Source organism: Microtus ochrogaster, chromosome 4, assembly GCF_000317375.1.
Source record: "Microtus ochrogaster isolate Prairie Vole_2 chromosome 4, MicOch1.0, whole genome shotgun sequence".
Lineage (NCBI taxonomy): Eukaryota > Metazoa > Chordata > Mammalia > Rodentia > Cricetidae > Microtus > Microtus ochrogaster.
The window spans coordinates 52,154,781-52,171,793 of NC_022011.1; the positions used below are offsets into that span (position 1 = coordinate 52,154,781).

General features: G+C 55.2%; 3 protein-coding genes across 6 annotated transcripts; all 3 read left to right on the plus strand.

Annotated features, from left to right (window-relative positions):
- The first annotated feature begins 6 nt into the window (after positions 1-6).
- On the plus strand, positions 7-3,440 carry Cysrt1 (cysteine rich tail 1). 3 transcript variants are annotated; one of them, XM_026789719.1, is made up of 3 exons: positions 7-2,157; positions 2,277-2,437; positions 2,791-3,440. In XM_026789719.1, exon 3 carries the CDS (start codon positions 2,799-2,801, stop codon positions 3,228-3,230), a length of 432 nt encoding a protein of 143 aa, XP_026645520.1. In that variant the 5' UTR covers positions 7-2,157; positions 2,277-2,437; positions 2,791-2,798; the 3' UTR covers positions 3,231-3,440. The 3 variants fall into 3 exon arrangements, with proteins under 3 accessions (XP_026645520.1, XP_026645518.1, XP_005346390.1); XM_026789717.1 differs by having other exon boundaries at positions 7-1,047; positions 1,318-2,437; XM_005346333.3 differs by having other exon boundaries at positions 7-2,437.
- Positions 3,441-5,533: 2,093 nt separating this feature from the next.
- On the plus strand, positions 5,534-6,004 carry Rnf224 (ring finger protein 224). The gene has a single exon (XM_005346334.1). It carries the CDS (start codon positions 5,534-5,536, stop codon positions 6,002-6,004), a length of 471 nt encoding a protein of 156 aa, XP_005346391.1.
- Positions 6,005-8,781: 2,777 nt separating this feature from the next.
- On the plus strand, positions 8,782-13,532 carry Slc34a3 (solute carrier family 34 member 3). 2 transcript variants are annotated; one of them, XM_005346335.1, is made up of 12 exons: positions 8,782-8,866; positions 9,112-9,198; positions 9,792-9,920; positions 10,014-10,157; positions 10,238-10,349; positions 10,437-10,632; positions 10,791-10,883; positions 11,017-11,098; positions 11,225-11,392; positions 11,486-11,602; positions 11,678-11,802; positions 13,068-13,532. In XM_005346335.1, the coding sequence occupies exons 1-12, from the start codon at positions 8,782-8,784 to the stop codon at positions 13,530-13,532; spliced, it is 1,803 nt and encodes a 600-aa protein (XP_005346392.1). The 2 variants fall into 2 exon arrangements, with proteins under 2 accessions (XP_005346392.1, XP_005346393.1); XM_005346336.1 differs by having other exon boundaries at positions 11,023-11,098.
- The last annotated feature ends 3,481 nt before the right edge of the window (positions 13,533-17,013 follow it).

A 17,013-nucleotide genomic window follows, 5' to 3' on the forward strand; every position in this document is an offset into this window, starting at 1 on the left:
CGCGCGGCGCCCGCCCGCGCCCGCAGCGCCACCCCCCGTCTGGGGACCCGCGCGGGGTCCACGGGGCGGGGCCAGTCTCCTAGCCGCCCCTCGATCCACTCCTGGCCTGGCGTCTGCTTCCAGGGTCGACCTCCCAGCTAGCTACAGGCCGGTCGGGATCCCCGTGTCGCCAACATTCCCTTTTTCCCCCTTGGCTGCCCCTCCGCGTTTTGTAAGGGAAACCTTTGCTTTTTAGTTCCTTACATTTTGAGCCTCACAATGCCCGAGCAGGGGTCCCAGCGTTCCACCAGTGTCTCGTCTACCTTTCGAGCTTTGAAGGGGCAGGGTCCTTTCACGCCAAACCCCGACACACCCCTTGTGTGAACGCCGGGAATTTTCCAACTCACTGACGTATCCACACTGCACCCAGGGCTCATCAACTCAAAGACAGCGATATGACAGCAAAAGGGATAAGAGGTTAAACGGATACCAGATGAGTGGGCAGAGGGGAGCTGGGGCAGGCACGAAGAGGCTCGGCGGGTGTCCTGACCGGAAGTGGGGAGTTGGAAATACCTGGACAAGCTGGCAGTCCACGTGTTGGGTGGAGGGCCCACTGAACAACACTCACCTGCCTAGGGTGGAGTAGCCCTTTCTTGTGTCGCATCAGGTCAGCACGCGCTTCTGTGTTGTGTACTAAACTGACCCCACCCATCAGAGGCCCCATTCCTTTCCTCTTCCTTCTCCTACCTGGTCCTCTTCTACCTGGACTACACCTTTGCCTCAGGGGAGCCCTCCGTAAGGAAAGGGCAAAGGACACGCTGGTGACCAGGATGTCTACGTGTTCAGAGTGCCATTCTCTACCATCTCATGGCCACCAGGCATACCCTTACCTGCCTGTGACCAACACTGAGTCCTGTGCCTGACCCTGGACAACCCAGATTTTGTTCAGCCCACAGACTACCCTCTCTGTACAATCAAGACGAAGGGAACAATGTTCCTGGTGAGCCAAAGCTGGGCCAGACTTTACAGCTCTATAGAACCAAGGGTGCACATCAGGGCTCCTTCCAGGTGAGAGGAGGGGTCAGGTGCGGGGGTATGGAGTAGAGGCGTCTCATGAGAATCCTGGCATCACGCTGGGGTAACTCAGGTAGCGGTGGCTAGAGAAAGGAATGAGCTCTTTCCAGCCACCCTTCCCAGGAGGGCTCTGCTCACTAGCCCACCCACTTGGCCCTCCCGCAAGGCCACTTATGGCCCCACCCTTTGTCCAGAGTCCCGCCCCGTGAAATGAAGCCACGCCCCATAAGAGAATAAGCCTGTCCCTCCTCTCTCCCCTTCCAGCCGCCGTTCTGAGCGAAGCAAGCCAAGGATCCATCCAAACCGGGTCTTTTGGGAAACCCTGGAGCGCGAAGGCTTCTGGGGAATTAAGTTTCCACTGGGCACCTCGACCGGGTTTACGCATGCTCGCGGCTAGGGGCGGAGTCTCCTGGGGTGGGCAAGGTTAAAGGTTCCCACGTTGAGAGCACTGCTTTCTACCTCTTAAGCTTGTTTCCCCCAGACCCATTTCCTTCTACTTGCTAAATTGCTCAACCTGCCTGACTGGCTCTGCACTCAGTTACCCTGGCTTATAGTCCGTGTCCTACTTGCTCTCTCCTTCCTGGTGTTTTCCCGAATGGGGTCCGAGCCCTTCCCGCTGTAGCGTAGACCCAGAGTTGCCCACCGGTTGGCTCACAAGCTTTCCACTATTGTTTCACCCCCAGCCCCACCGTCTTTTTTTCGTGTCCTCTATGGCCAAGGAGGTAAAGCTGCAAAAGCAGAAGGGTACCAGGGCCAAGCATGGGTGCGGGGGGGGCGGGGGACAGAAAACTCGGGGGAGCTTTCTCCCCAACTCACCAGCACAGGGAAACTGCAGTTTCAGAAACGAGCTGAAAATGTTGCTTGTGTCCATGTCACCAATTTAAGATAAGTAAAGTATCTACAAAGTTGTGCCAAACTTTTTTTTATTAGAAAAGTGGACAATCCTCCAAGCCGTCTCAGGCATCCCAGTGACAACTGGGTATGGGCAGTAGGTGACAAGCAGGAATTCTGGACAGTGGCTGTAGAAATGTGAGCAATGGCTGGGTGGCCCCAGAATCTGAAGACCTGCCCCCCACTTCCTCTCTGGGGCCATGACCCAAAGAGGTAGGACATGCTCAGATGAATGGTGATTGAGTCACCCTGGATTGGCAAATGCCCCTTAGAGCCCAAACCTTGGCCTCCACCCATCTGGGAATGAGGGGTGACTGGCTGCTGTGCTCTAGTTGCTAAGGCCTCCTGGGATCCTGGGAACCCCATCTTTGAGCTCCGCCCCAAAGCCCCACCCCTCTCTAGGAGGGAAAAGGCACCTGCTGGTAGCTCTACTCACAGGCACTGGGACCAGGAGCTGGAGGACAGAAAGACAGACTGCTGCTGCTTGCTGCAGGTGAGTCCTCGCCCAGGGGCTGACCTGTACTTAGAGGTACCCCCTGGACAGATACTGCTCTCCCTTAGACCAGCTCACCAGCATCTCCTAGCTTTTTATCCCCATTCCCAGCTGCATCCAGGAGTATCTCTTGGACACTTGGTGGAGGGTGGCAACTGGGTACTTGGGCCTACCTCCAAAGACACGTAGGCCTTGCATAGATCCTGATGTGCCCACATCTGCATGCAGATGCTAATTGATAGGGCTTGTCACAAGGCAGATTCCTCCAGAATGGGTGTCTTCTTGGGCTATAGGTGCTCAAGCAGGTTTTCTCCTCCCTGAGTCCATGTATGTGTCTCTGCTCACCCCTGCAGCCTGGGCCATGGACCCCCATGAGATGGTTGTGAAGAATCCATACACCCACATCAGCATCCCTCGGGCTCACCTGCGGTCTGACCTGGGGCAGCAGTTAGAGGAGGTTCCTTCTTCATCTTCCTCCGCTGAGATTCAGCCTCTACCCTCAGGAACCTGTGCCCCAGAGCCAGCGGGCCTCTCGAAAACAACTGAAGCCCCAGAGCCAAAGGGTGTCAAGGGCATCAAAGGCACAGCTCCTGAGCAGAGCCAACAGACCTACAACCCCTGCAACCCCTACAACAGCAGTGTGCAGCGTCCCTCAGGACTGACGTATGCTGGTCTGCCCCCTGTGGGGCGTGGCGATGACATTGCCCACCACTGCTGCTGCCTGCCTTGCTGCTCTTGCTGCCACTGCCCACGATTCTGCCGTTGTCACAGCTGTTGCTGTGTTGTCTCCTAGCCTGACTATCCAACCTCCAGGGCTGGGGGGCCCGGGCCTCTGCTCAATGCCAAAGTGGTGCTGGACATCAGGAGCAGCCATTGTCATGGGCATCTGGGGAGCCTGTCCACCAGGAAGGCCCAGCAAGTGCCCTCTGGGATACGGTCCCAGCCACTAGCCATGTTGGCAGCAATAGGAACATCCTTCACTTCTTGCAAGACTTTGGCAATAAAGCAGGGTGAGCATTGTGCTAGTGACTTTTTTTTTTTTTAAAGCCAGGGGTCTGTTTGGGAGAGGGTGCCCTCAACATGCACAAATACAATCTCCCTGGTAGATTCCCAGACTCTGTGGGACCTTCCAGAACAGGATGCCTCATGACATCCATAATTTAGGTCCCTAGCAGGTCTCAGTCCACCCAGGGGCTCGTAGATGGTAATATGTCCACTGCCCTGGGCCAGTTCCTCGTTCTCCTTAGGGCTAAAGCTGAGATAGTAAACAAGATTAATCCTGAGTCACAAGGTAGGAGAGTACCATACTTGCCACTGTGGGGGACCCCAAGAAAATACTCTGGGGGAGGATCAGATTGGAGGGCTGTTAGTGGGTGGGGCTGACGTTAGCAGGTTTCAGGGAGTGGGAGCTCTGATCCAGGACCCAGAACCCAGCCCTGCCCAATGTGAGTCACCTCCCGCCCTTGGCCAGGGCATGTTTCTGGTTTCCCACAAAAGACAATCCCTACTATCCAGGCTTTGCTGTTTAACCTATTTCAAGTGATGTGTACCAGGCCTTGAAAATGAGGCATGGCAGGGCTGAAGGGAGTGTTCTCTTCTTACCTGTCCAAGCAGTGTGAGATGCCTGCTGGGGGCCATGTTTGAGATGCCAGGGTAGGGAGTGTGCAAAGAGGCCAGCTCTGGGCAGCCTGGTGTTTCCGGGGCAGGGCAGAGCCGCAATGCCACGTGAAGAGGGAGAAGAGCTGGCCTCACAGGCCTCACAAGACAAACAAGTCCTCCTGAAGTCGGCCCTTCCCTGATGCAGAGGCAGGTCATGTAAGAGGGCAGGCCAGATGTGTTGTGTGTAGAGGTCTCCAGGAATGGGCAGATAGGTCATCGCCCTGACTCCTCTCTGAGCTCCTAGTTCTCCATTCCAGTGAGGGCCAACACAGGAACCTGTTTGACCAGTCTTAAAGGCAGACTGCCAAGCCGGTGGGTAAAAGTGAGAAAAGGAGGTTTTTTTTTTTCCCCTAGCAACCCTCTGTGCCGTCTTAGGGGGTCCTAGCAACCCTGTGTGCAGAATTAGGGGTCTCCCTAATTCCGTGCTGTCTCCTCTCCAGTCCTCATCACAGGGAACAGGGATCCCACTTCTCTGAACTGGCTCCCTGGACTATTGTAGAGGCTGAGGGTCGGGTAGGCAGTCAACTGGGAGATGCTTAGCATGGGTGTGGGGTGGTGGGGGCTTCTGGGATGATGGTTGTGTGAGGGAGATCATCACACCTCAGGCCTGATGGGCGGGCTACTTCCGGTGACATCACAGGATAGACTTAGTCTAGGTGGGGAGGAAGGTGATCCTGAGAAGTGACCAAATTAGCAAGAAGATGCACCCTACCATGGAGCTGATGGGGGGCGGGGATAGGTTCCCTGGGAGGTGATGTGAGCGGAGGCCAAAGTGGAAAACATTACCAAGGGGTGATCAGATGAGACCTGGGGGAAGGGTACAAGAATGGGGGGGCCCTAAACTGGAGACACCTAGAGTGGAGAAAGACAAAGCCAGGTCTCTGGGAGTTACAGGGGGGGAGTGGTCTGGGCAGGTTCATCCTTCAGGGGGCTGGCTCACCTTATCTCCTGCCCAGTGCAGGGAGCAGCAGATCCTGTTGCAGGCGCTTTGTGGCTGAAAGGGGAGCCCACTCTCACTTGACGCAGCCACCACCTGCCTCCTGCTCTCTTGCCTATGTGGCCAGTAATGCGAGCCCAGGGAGGGAGCCATGAAGTGTCCCAGGTCCCCATCCCCTTCTGCAGTCCTCTAGCTGGGAATATCTTTCTGGTGGAGTGGATGCAGGTAAGAGAAGCCAGGGGTTCGGAGAGGCAAGGGGTGGGTTTCAACAGTGGGATAGGATGCTGTTTCAGCCAACGGCCACAGCAACAAGAGACAGGCCCAGGCTTGGTATTAGCCCAAAGGCACCGTCTTCCCTCCAGGTGTGTAGGGACTTACCGTCCCATGTCACTGTCCTCCGTTTTCTGGGGGCCAGCATGGACCAAAACATCACATAGGTGGGCAGAGGTGAACTGTAGCTTGTGTGGTTGCCCTGTTAGTTCCCTCATACTCTTCCTAGGATGCTGCAGCCTGAAGGCCCCCGAGCCTTGGAGGAAGGGGCAGCCCTGACTGCCCCACGGAATGACTGCATCGTCTGCTACTCTGCCTATGACCTCTCAATACACTTGCCTCGCCGCCTCTACTGCGGCCACACCTTCTGCCAGGCATGTATGCGGCGGCTGGACACGCCAGCCCACGAACAGCACTGGATCCCCTGCCCACAGTGCCGTCAAAGTACCCCTATGCCCCGTGGAGGGGTGACCATGTTGGACCTGGACTTAGCTGCCTTTTTGGCAGTCAAAGCTGAACGGAAACCATCAAGAATAGAACCCAGGTCCTCGGTCCCCCTCAAAGTCGGCACTACCGTCACTCAGCAGCCGGCTGGACTCTACCCCACCTTGGGCCCCCAACCCCACTTTCCTCAGCCTGGATGCTGCTGCTGGGCCTGGGGAAGACTGTGCTGGTATCCCCTGGGGAACCCTGAGGTCTAAACTCTGGCTATCTCCACCTGCACAAAGAAAACTGCTAGCGGCTTCCCTGCCGCAGAGCCACAGACCATACACAGCGCAGACCTAACAGCATGCGAGCAGGGCCTCCTCCTTATAGTCCTACATGACGCAACAGAGTGGTGTCACCCTGACCAGGGACATCTCAAGCCATAGCCTAAGGTCAGAATCAGTGACCATGGTTCCACAATAGGCTGGTGACATTCCATTTAACTAGTCTATAGGGGATTCCCATACCCCAAACTAGCCTGCGACTTTGTTTGGCTAGCCAACATTCTGCTGTCTATGTCACCTGTAAACCCAGGACCTAGCACAGAAAATGGCTCCTAAGAGTTTGTGGGGATGAGTGCAGGGTCTGAACTGGGCCAGGCTATGGTTGTCCATGAGTGGCTGGCCTCAGAGCAGGCCTTCCTCTCTGTAAACATTCAGCGGTATGAGCCAGAAGGGAGGGCTGATTACCTCTTCTATTCCTGGAGTCTATGTGTTTTATCTCTTCAACTGTGGTCACCGGGCTCCTGCCATGAGCCAGGTACTTGTCTGAGAGGATCTGCTACAGCCCAAAGCTTCCTCTTTGACAGGCATCAAAGAAGGCTGCCATAGACAGCCAACTCTGACAAGGGGTCTAGCCTGAGGTCTCACAGTTCATCATCCTAGTTTAAAACTCCCAGCCTCCTCCTACCTCTGGTGACTATAATAACACAGACCTGAGCCGGGCGGTGGTGGCACATGTCTTTAATCCCAGCACTCGGAAGGCAGAGACACGTGGATCTCAGTGAGTTTGAGGCCAGCCTGGTCTATAAGAGCTAGTTCCAGGACAGGCCCCAAAGCTACAGAGAAACCCTGTCTCAAAAACCAAAACAAAAAACAAACAAACAAACAAAAAAAAAAAAACTCCAGACCTTCTGTAGGTGCTAGAGGTTACAGATTACTGACAATGACAACCCCCAGGCCAAAGCAGTAACACTCCATCCCTCTAGGAAGGAGCTGTATTCAGGAGCCCCTGGGAGGGGCCTCCTAGGATGGGGAGGAAAGGGAATTTGCTGAATAGACATTGAGAAGACTTAATCCCTGGGCAAAGTCCCTCAGGTGCCCAGGGACAACGCTGGGCAGTAAGCAGAGCAGGGTGCTGGAGCTTGCAGGGCCCCTAAGGAAATAGCTTGCAGGGGATGGCCCAGTCCCCATCCCGGGGCTGGAAACGGACTGACCCACAAGACTGACCGGGACATTTCACATGCACATGGGCACAGAACAACACTCATCTGGGAAAAGATATTCAGATAGGGTTCAGGTGACGAGCACTGTAAGATGGGGAAGGGCTTTACCGTCTCCCGTCCATCTTTGCAGGTAGAGACCAATGTCCCGCCCCCCCCCCCCCGGCCTCCCCTGAAAGCCCTCCTGGGTCTCGCCCCCCCCTTAACCTCAGATTTGAATCTGCTGACCTGAAGGCCTGGGTCTTCTCAGGCCACCTGAGGAAATCCGTTTTCCACACCCACCTGGTGCAAAGGGCTTCCCTTTTGTCTCTGTCAGGTGCACAGACGATCATGATAAGGTTTGCAGAACAGAGAAAGAGGAGGGCAACATTCTCCTGGGGTCCTTAGGCAGTCTTAGCTAGAATGAGCATGTCCTGCCTGGGTGCTGTAGAGTGTCCATTAAATGTATCCGATGCCTACTGGTGGCTGCCTGCCGTGTCTAGCTCTATTATGCTCCTGACCAACTGTTGCCCATCCCTTGGAGAAGTGCCACCCCAAGAGAGTTGGGCTGGGGGCCCAGAATTCCTAGCCTTAGGATGACAAGGGTCTGAATAAGGCCTCGGGGCCAGGCAGGGTCTCCCCTTGGGGGCCCCAGCTCCTGGGTAAACATTAATGGGGCTCCACACACAGCAGGTCATGTGCGCACTGGGCAGATCTTTGACCTGCAACTGCTCCCGCTGAGCCTCCTCCCCGCTGGTGCCCCTCACCACACATGCAGGTAGGAGCTCCCAGAGCTAGACCAAGCTAATGGACACTGGACGAGAGCTGAGTGACCACCAGCCAGGTTCAGGGTTTGGGCACCATTTTGAAACCCTTAGGACCTTAGAGCAAGTGAGAAGAGCCTAGGACCAGGCCAAAGGGAGGGCACACAAAGGACCCCTGGGCCTGGGCCCAAGCACTGGGGGAGGGGTCAGGGCAGACTAGGATGCAAAGAATTCCAGACCCAGAGGCGCATGGGGCCAGAACAGGTAGAAGGGATCTGGTATGGGCAGGGGGTTCCGAAGCCCTGCTCCTAAGTTGAGGGTGGGGTGGGGTGGGGTTCTTATCAAGCAAGGACGTCACCTGTTTGGTATCAAATACCAAAGTCTAAGCTGGGACCATCTGGAGTGTCCTCATTGACACTTGATAGGAGAAATCCCAGGGTTCTCGAGCTACCAGCTACTTCCAGGTAGTGCCCGAGAACCCTGTGCCCTCAGTCAACTGCCAAACCTTCTTTCAGCCAAGACTAGTAAGGGAGCCTGGGATCCCGTGGCTCCTGTCTCCTGCCCCCTGAAGCTAAACTGGGCTCGCCTGACAGTCACCTGAGGTCACGGTAGCCATCCGTCTGTGGTCAGAGGGAAGGGAGAGCCACCAAGACCTGCAAGGCACGGGGCTGCGGCTGAAGGTTCTGGTCAGGGTTCTGACGTTAGACTGCTGGGTGGGATAGAGGCGGGGTAGGAGGAACCACCAGCTCTTACCTGCTTTGCCCTTAGCAAATCCAGGACTGGGCCTGGGTCTCTTTGCTTGAAATCAATGCCGAATTCCCTCGCTGGTGGCCAGTTCCCCAACCCTACTTTGGATGCCATTGACCTGGTGGACCTGAATCTGAGAAATGCAGGTATCAGGCGCTCCTTGAACAGCTACACTAAGCAAAATGAGGGTTCTGTAGCTGCCCGCTTGAAGAGTTCTTGGGTCTCCTCACACCCCTGGCCTGAGCCAGACTCACTGAAACTCTTCCCTTCCCTGTTTCTGGACCTCATCCGTGGCCCCTTGTGCCCCAGCCCCTTCCACCTCTGGTTTCCTTCGGTCCTCCTCCTTGGAGAGGGGTTCTGCAAACAGCCCTGTCTGACTTGACCCCTGCAGGGACCTCCAGTTCTATCCCAGGCTTGGAGGAGGGAGGCACAGACCCCTGGGCCTTCCCTCAGCAGAAGAACGCTGACAAACTGAAAGGTAGGTTTGCGGATAATGAGACAGCACGCAGGCAGGCCCCTGGCTCTCCGTTTCTTAGCAGAGTATAGGCTGGGACTTGGTGGAATACACCTCATAGAAACCCATCTTCATCTGCTTAAGATGGGGTGAAAACTCCCCTCCCAGCCTCAGGTCTTCCTTTTTTTTTTTTTTTTTTTTTTTTTGGTTTTTTGAGACAGGGTTTCTCTGTGGCTTTGGAGCCTGTCCTGGAACTAGCTCTGTAGACCAGGCTGGTCTCGAACTCACAGAGATCCGCCTGCCTCTGCCTCCCGAGTGCTGGGATCAGGTCTTCCTTTTATTCCCTGCTGGGACTCCCCCTCCAAGGTCATGGGTTTATTCACAAGGCAAAGGAACAAGGGAGGACAAAAGAGGGGGACATAGTCTCTGCCCTGGTGAGCACCAGAGGAGGACATGGGCTCCTGCCCAATGAGACAGAAGGGAGATCCTGTGTTCTGTCTGAGAGGTGACAGGAAATATGGCCCCTCTTCACAGGGAACAAAATGTGTGTGGGGTGGGGTAGTACTGTAGCTGGGGAGTAGCCAGCTGGTCAAATAAGCTCTCTCTGGTGTCTCTAGAGGTCAGCACGGCCAGCAGGCTTCACGGGGTGGTCGTCGGCTTCCTCAAGGCGTGTGGACTCCTAGGAAACCTCTACTTCTTCATCTGCTCCCTGGACATCCTCGGCTCCGCCTTCCAGCTGCTAGGCAGTGAGTGACCAGGCAGGAGGCCAAGGTGGGGACGGGGATGGGGACTGGACGGCAGCCCTCGGCAGCCTCAGTGCACCTCTCTGTGGGGATTAGGCAGAATGGCCGGAGACATTTTCAAGGACAATGTGGTGCTGTCCAACCCCGTGGCTGGCTTGGTCATTGGTGTGCTGGTCACAGTCCTCGTACAGAGCTCCAGTACATCTTCCTCTATCGTGGTTAGCATGGTGGCCTCTAAGTGTGAGTACACCTCCCTTTTCCCAGGGCAGTGGTGGGTGGGTTGGAGAACAGGCAGGGCTGCTGAAATGGCACCCCTACAGTGCTGACTGTCCAGATGTCTGTGCCTATCATCATGGGTGTCAACGTGGGCACTTCCATCACCAGCACCCTGGTCTCGATGGCGCAGTCAGGGGACCGGGAGGAGTTCCAGAGGTGAGTCAGGGCCAAAGGGCCAGGCTGGGTCTGTATTGGCCTCAGTAGAGGCTGCTCAGACAGCCAGCCTGCCCTGTGTGACTGCAGGGCTTTCAGCGGCTCGGCTGTGCATGGCATCTTCAACTGGCTCACAGTGTTGGTATTGCTGCCACTGGAGAGCGCCACAGCAGCATTAGAGAGGCTGAGTGGACTGGCCCTGGGTGCTGCTAGCCTCCAGCCAGGGAGGCAGGCCCCCGATATCCTCAAGGCACTGACGCAGCCTTTCACACACCTTGTCATCCAGGTGAGGACAGATGTACCATAGGAAGGTACCTGCACCTGGCTGATGAGGAGCAGGAGGCAGAAGCCCTGTCCTGGAAGGGAACAAGAAGAGGGTTTAGGCTTGGAATAGGCTGAGGGGAGGAGTGCCAGATGCATAATCATGCCCCCTCTGTCTACCAGCTGGATACCGGCATGATTACCAGCAGTGCTATGGGCAACACCACTAACGGCAGCCTGATTAAACAATGGTGTGACGTTCAGGGGAAACCACCGGTGAGGTGCCTCTGACCCCATCCCTCCCTCGTTTGATCTCTGACCTGCCAAATCATCCTGCCCGCTTGATCTTGAGCCTTTTAACCTCTGTCTGCCTGCTGTGAGCCCGACCTGAGTCCTCCCCTTCCCTCAGCCCCAGGGGAGCAACGAGGAATGCGGTGTCTTCCACCCCTGCAGGGAGAATAGCACAGTGGCTCCGGAGAACAGAGTGCCCTGTGAGTACCTGAGCCGGTCCTGCCCCTGCCCTGGTCCTGCCCCCTGCCCTGGTCCTGCCCCCTGCCCTGGTCCCGCCCCCTGCCTTGCTCTGACTCCCTCCCACTCATCACCTCGCCCCGCCGCAGGCCATCACCTGTTCGTGGGCACCGGGCTCACGGATCTGGCCGTGGGCTTCATCCTGCTGGCGGGCTCTCTGCTGGTGCTCTGTACCTGTCTGGTCCTCATCGTTAAGCTGCTCAACTCTGTGCTGCAGGGCCGCATCGCCCAGGCTGTGAAAACGGTCATCAATGCGGGTAGGTGAGGTTATGGAGGCCCTGGACCTGGGATGGAGGGTAAGGCGGGGAGTTAAGAATGACCCTACAGCCTTCCACCCTACACTCCTGCAGATTTCCCCTTCCCCTTTGGCTGGCTCAGCGGTTACTTGGCCGTCCTTGTTGGTGCAGGCTTAACCTTCTTGCTGCAAAGCAGCAGTGTATTCACGGCAGCCATAGTGCCTCTCATGGGTAAGCCAAAGCAGGCGATGGGCTTGGGGCTGGGGAAGCCGGGCTGGAGTCCCTAGTGACCCTGAATTTCTCCAGGGGTTGGGATAATCAACCTGGAACGGGCCTACCCCCTCTTCGTGGGCTCCAACATTGGCACCACCACCACAGCCCTGCTGGCGGCCCTGGCCAGTCCCGCAGACATGCTGCTCTTCGCAGTCCAGGTACTGCCCACCATCGTTTCCCTGTTCCCAGCAGGGCAGCTCTCCTTGGGCTCCTCAGACTCCAACCACAGCCCTGCAACCCCAGATCCAGGGGGACATTGTGGACACCTCGCAGCCCTACCCTGGTTCTGGTTCTTCCTTTCCAGGACGACTTTCCTGGAATAACCTGTGGTCATCCCTGCTCTTTGTCCCTCTATCTTTGTATCTCTATCTGTCCCCAGCTTCCCTTGAAGGATCACTGCTCCTCTGCTGCCTCCATCCTGGACTCCTCACTGTGTTCTCTAGGGTATTCAAGAGTGGCCCTCTGGTCCACGCTTCCAATGTGACTCTTCCCAAATTCCTGTTCCTCCATGTACCGAGGTCACTAGCTAAGGAGTGTGGTGTCTTCCCAGAGCCCATCCTGGGGATGCCTGCTCACCTGGGGGCCTTTGCTAACCCTTCATGTCACCTAAGCTGAGACATGTTTCTGCCTCTAACTTGTCTCCCTACCCCAAATCTCGCAGCTCCGTGCCTCACTCTTAGGCCTATTTGAGCTCTGATTCTCTAAATCGCCTAATCTTTGGTCCACTGCTCTGGCTCTAACTTCCCTCTGCCTAGGGCAGGATCAGGTTCTGAAATCTTGGCTGGCACTAGCTGCTGCTCCTAGGAAAAACCCGAACCTTGCCCTCCCTGCCTGCCACCTGCATCTTTGCCTCTGTATCGTCTTTGCCACTCAGATACTCCTGACCCTGAACCGTCCTCTCCCAGGCCTCTGGATTGTGCTCACTCACAGAAAGGCCGTGTGTTGCATTCCCTGTCCACCCTACCCCACTTCGTCTCCGACAGCAGAGGGATATGTTACCACACACTTGTGCAGGCATAGGCCCCTGTCTCCTAAAATGTGGGGGAGAGTTGTAGGGCGAACATGAGTTTGCTCTGGCTGGATCCTGCCATCCTAAGTGGCCTCTCTGAACCACTCAGAGGACACCACAGAGAAGCTTCAGATTTGAGCAGAGCAGGGGAAGGCATGATTTCTTTTTGTTTGATTGTTTTGTTTTGTGTGTGTGTGTGTGTGTGTGTGTGTTGTGTGGTCCTGTCCTGTCCTGGAACTCTCTGTAAACCTCAAACTCACAGAGATCTGCCTACCTACCTCTGCCTCCCAAGTGCCGGGATTAAAGGCATGCGCCACCACCACCTGGCAAAAGTCATCATTTCTAAAAAGGCTCAGGTGACCCACATCATCTGGTCCAAGCTCCTCACCCCTTTTTGCCTTTCCTGCTTACCAGGTTGCTCTCATCCACTTCTTCTTCAACCTGGCTGGCATACTGCTGTGGTACCTGGTGCCTGTCCTGAGACTACCCATTCCACTGGCCAAGCGCTTTGGTGACCTGACTGCCCAGTACCGCTGGGTAGCCATTGTCTACCTACTATTCACTTTCCTGCTGCTGCCCCTGGCAGCCTTTGGACTTTCCCTGGCAGGGGGCTCAGTGCTGGCTGCAGTGGGAGGCCCTCTGGTAGGGCTGGTGCTCTTTATCGTGCTGATTAATGTCCTGCAAAAACACCGGCCATCTTGGTTGCCTCCCTGTCTTCGATCTTGGGCCTGGCTGCCTCTCTGGCTCCATTCTCTGGAGCCTTGGGACCGCCTGGTGACTAGGTGTTGCCCCTGCAGTGCTTGCAGCAACTCCAGAATGACCAGCAAAGTGGCTCACTGCTATGAGAATCCAGAGGTCATAGCTTCCCAACAGTTGTGAAAAGTTGGGGCCGTAACCATCTCCCCAGCTCCACCAACTTCAGGGCACTGGAGGCTGGAGAGACTGCCTGCCGGTCTTCCTGGGGAGGAGGGGAAGGGCTCCATGTGGACTTCCTAGACTGCTGCGTGCCATTCTTAGCAAATAAACGGGCGCTATTACCAAGGAGTGTCGACCTTCTCTCCCAGATAAGGCAGCCTGAGGACGTACCTATCTCAAGGTGGACAAGCAGCGCCATGCTGCCCCTAGCGGAGACTCGGGATTAAGGTTCCCCTGAGGCCGCTGCTTGTTTATTTCTGTGGTGGTTGGTGGCAGCCGGTTTACAGGCCTTCGGGCTGAGGGGGAATGTCTGGGAAGGCTGGGCTGGGCAGAGAGCCCAAGTTCACGTCGAGAGGGGGACCTGAGATCTGCCAGGCGATGGGTGGAGGGAGCTGCCATAGAGTATATGACTGTTACCGAGTTGTTCAAGAGGATAGGTTTGCGTCCTGCCGACAAGCATGGTCAGGCATGGTCTCCTTAGCCACCAGGGGGCACCCTTCCTCCTGCCAGGATCCTAAACAGCACCCTACCTCTGCCACCTTGGTGCCCAAACTTGTCCAGGAAACCTGCTAGGACTTGCTCATCTAGGTGAAAGGACACCATTTTCTTCACCTGAGCGCCTAAGAAAGGCCCTGGGAGAGGATGGTGAGGGCTCCTTCCCCCGTCCGTGCCTCCCGCGGGCGGTTTGGTTTTCTAACAGGAAAGCTTGTCCTACAGCCAAAAGGTAACTGGATACCAGAGAAAAGGCAGAGGCCTCTTACCGTTTCCTGCAGCTTGAGGCTGCTCACCCCCGCCCGCCACACACAGTACCACCAAAAAAGCCACCCAAAACTCAGGCACTAGGTTATAGCCATCAGACCCACAAAAGAGCTGACCCTGGGCTGGACAGGGATACCTTCCGGTCTGTCCATTACTGCTTTCAGGCATGTCCAGCCTTTTGATATTGAGACACGAGATTGTCATTGGCAAAGCTCATGATCCGGAACTGTGCGAGTGAGTTACAACAAAGAAAAACCCTTGAGTCTTAAGCAAGCCCCCCAGGTTGAGCTGTCTCCTGTGTAGCTACCGTTGCCCACATGTGGCCCACAGAACATACCTGTGTGAATTTCTTGGCCCATACCCTTTCCCAGCACCCCTCCCCCACACCTCCAGGTTTGCATAGCCAGACACTGTGGGTCATTGGGTATGGCATGGCCTTCAGGGAGATAAAACCTGGAGAGCCCCTAAGGTCCTATCCTCTCTCTCCTTTTTTTTTTTTAATATTTATTTAGATTTACATATTTTATATGTGTGTTTTTGTTGTTGTTTTGGTTTGGGGGCTTTATGTATGGATGTATGTGCACTGCTTGAGCCTAGTGCCACTGGAGGTCAGAAGGTGCCAGATCGCCTGGATGGATGGATAGATGGATGGTTGTAAACCACCATGTAGGTACTGAGATAAAAACCTGAGCCCTCTGCAAGAGCAACAAGCGCTCTTAACTGCTGAACCATCTGTCCAGCCCCCTTTGTATTTTTCTTTTTTTTTTTTTTTTTTTTTTTTGGTTTTTCGAGACAGGGTTTCTCTGTGGCTTTGGAGCCTGTCCTGGAACTAGCTCTTGTAGACCAGGCTGGTCTCAAACTCACAGAGATCCACCTGCTTCTGCCTCCCGAGTGCTGGGATTAAAGGCATGCACCACCACCGCCCGGCCCCCTTTGTATTTTCTGATTCCCTTCGATCCTCCACACACACTGTGGGTGACTCTGTGGTCCTTTCTGTCTCTCAGAACAGCCCAGGCCCCCTTTACCCATAGCCTTTATTGTCACCCAAGTTCTGTGCCACCCCCTACCCCAGCTCCTAGGCTTCCTACGACTGGAAGTCACTCTGTCTACCAAGAGGATTGACTGCCTGCTCTGAGAGCCAAGGACTTGCAGAGATGAACTCCAGCAAAGACAGAGCGAGGTCTGTGCACTGCTGCCTTGCTTCCCCCACCCCTGTGATTGACTGATTGCAGGTGCTTTCACCCAGCCTCCCGGTGTTCTCTGATGTTCCCTGCTTCCCTGGAAGACCCACTGAGGGAGTCAGTGAGGCCTAGTCCACAGGGGAAGCACCTTGGCACCTCTCCTTCCGGGGTGAGGAAAGGCCTTCCACAAAAGCTGACCACAGGGTCCTTTCAGGCCGCAAAGACTGTCTGCCTGCCGCTCCTGCCTGACAGTAATGCACCCTCCCACTGGGACCATGGCCACCAGTAAACAGAGCCTTCCTTGTGCAGCCTCCAACAGCTGCAGGCTGGGGAGGGAGGGCAGGCACCCAATGATCCCACAGAACATTCTGCTTGCTTCCCTGCTCTTCTGGCCGGCTCAGTGCACATCCTCTCGGGCTATAGGCTCCAGGTGTTCTTGTCCTACGGGGTCTTCTTTCTCACCAGAACAGGAGCACTCTTGGTTCATGGTAAAAATTTCCAGCATCTTCCCTTAGCAGTTGTGGGCAGCCACTGTCCTTGCTGGACTTATGCTCAAGAGCCATGGTCTTTTGCTCGGTTATTCATACCTATTGCCCAACTGGGGACCCAAACATCTCCAAGAGAAGCCCTGGCAGCTCTTTGTGTTAAAACTCAGAACTTCTGTTTCCTTCATGGATATGAATGCTCTGGCTTTGAAATTCTAGTGCTTACATCTGCTGCTTGGCAGCCAAGCTATTCTGCAAGGATGAGTCAACTCAGAAGATACTCCGGGCATTGCGGTAACTCTGAGCATGCCCCAAAGTGACTTGGTGCACCTCACACACTGTGGGGGTCCACAGATGGGAGCTTGTCCCACCTTGACTAAGGTCAAAGCTTGAGTTTATTTTTGCTCTTTCAAAGTTGTTGACAACAGGTGTGGCTACAAACAAGAGATCCTGACCTAGGGTGTGGTTAATTAGTATTTTGGGTAGAGAGAAGGATCCACTCCACCTGGACCAACGGTTGGAGAACTCGGCTATTCCTTATATCGTGTTAATGAAGTCTTTTGGCTCCGCCCCCTCCTCTTTTGGGTACATGTAGAAAATAACTGTGGTGGTCCAGTGTTCTTTCTGCCTTTTATTTCTCTCATATCTCTGTTCCTTTTGCTTAATATTTTTTTCTTTTTCTTTTTTCTTTCTTTCTTTTTTTTTGGTTTTTCAAGATAGGGTTTCTCTGTAGCTTTGGAGCCTGTCCTGGAACTAGCTCCTGTAGACCAAACTGACCTTGAACTCCCAGAGGTCTGCCAGCCTCTCTGCCTCCCCAAGTGCTGAGATTAAAGGCATGCAACCACCACTGCCCGGCTCTGGAACTAGCTCTTATAGACCAGGCTGGCCTCGAACTCACAGAGATCCGACTGCTTCTGCCTCCCAAGTGCTGAGATTAAAGGCGTGCACTACTACTGCCTGGCTCTAGAACTAGACCAGGCTGGCCTCGAACTCACAGAGATGCGACTGCCTCTGCCTCCC

Excerpts from the sequence above, each read along its gene's own strand:
- Cysrt1 (XM_005346333.3), top strand. The coding sequence starts at position 2,799 with ATGGACCCCCATGAGATGGTTGTGAAGAATCCATACACCCACATCAGC.
- Rnf224 (XM_005346334.1), top strand. The coding sequence starts at position 5,534 with ATGCTGCAGCCTGAAGGCCCCCGAGCCTTGGAGGAAGGGGCAGCCCTG.
- Slc34a3 (XM_005346335.1), top strand. The coding sequence starts at position 8,782 with ATGCCGAATTCCCTCGCTGGTGGCCAGTTCCCCAACCCTACTTTGGAT. Across the intron at positions 11,099-11,224 it reads TCCGGAGAACAGAGTGCCCT|GCCATCACCTGTTCGTGGGC; the intron begins GTGAGTACCTGA and ends GCCCCGCCGCAG. Across the intron at positions 11,803-13,067 it reads TGCTGCTCTTCGCAGTCCAG|GTTGCTCTCATCCACTTCTT; the intron begins GTACTGCCCACC and ends CCTGCTTACCAG.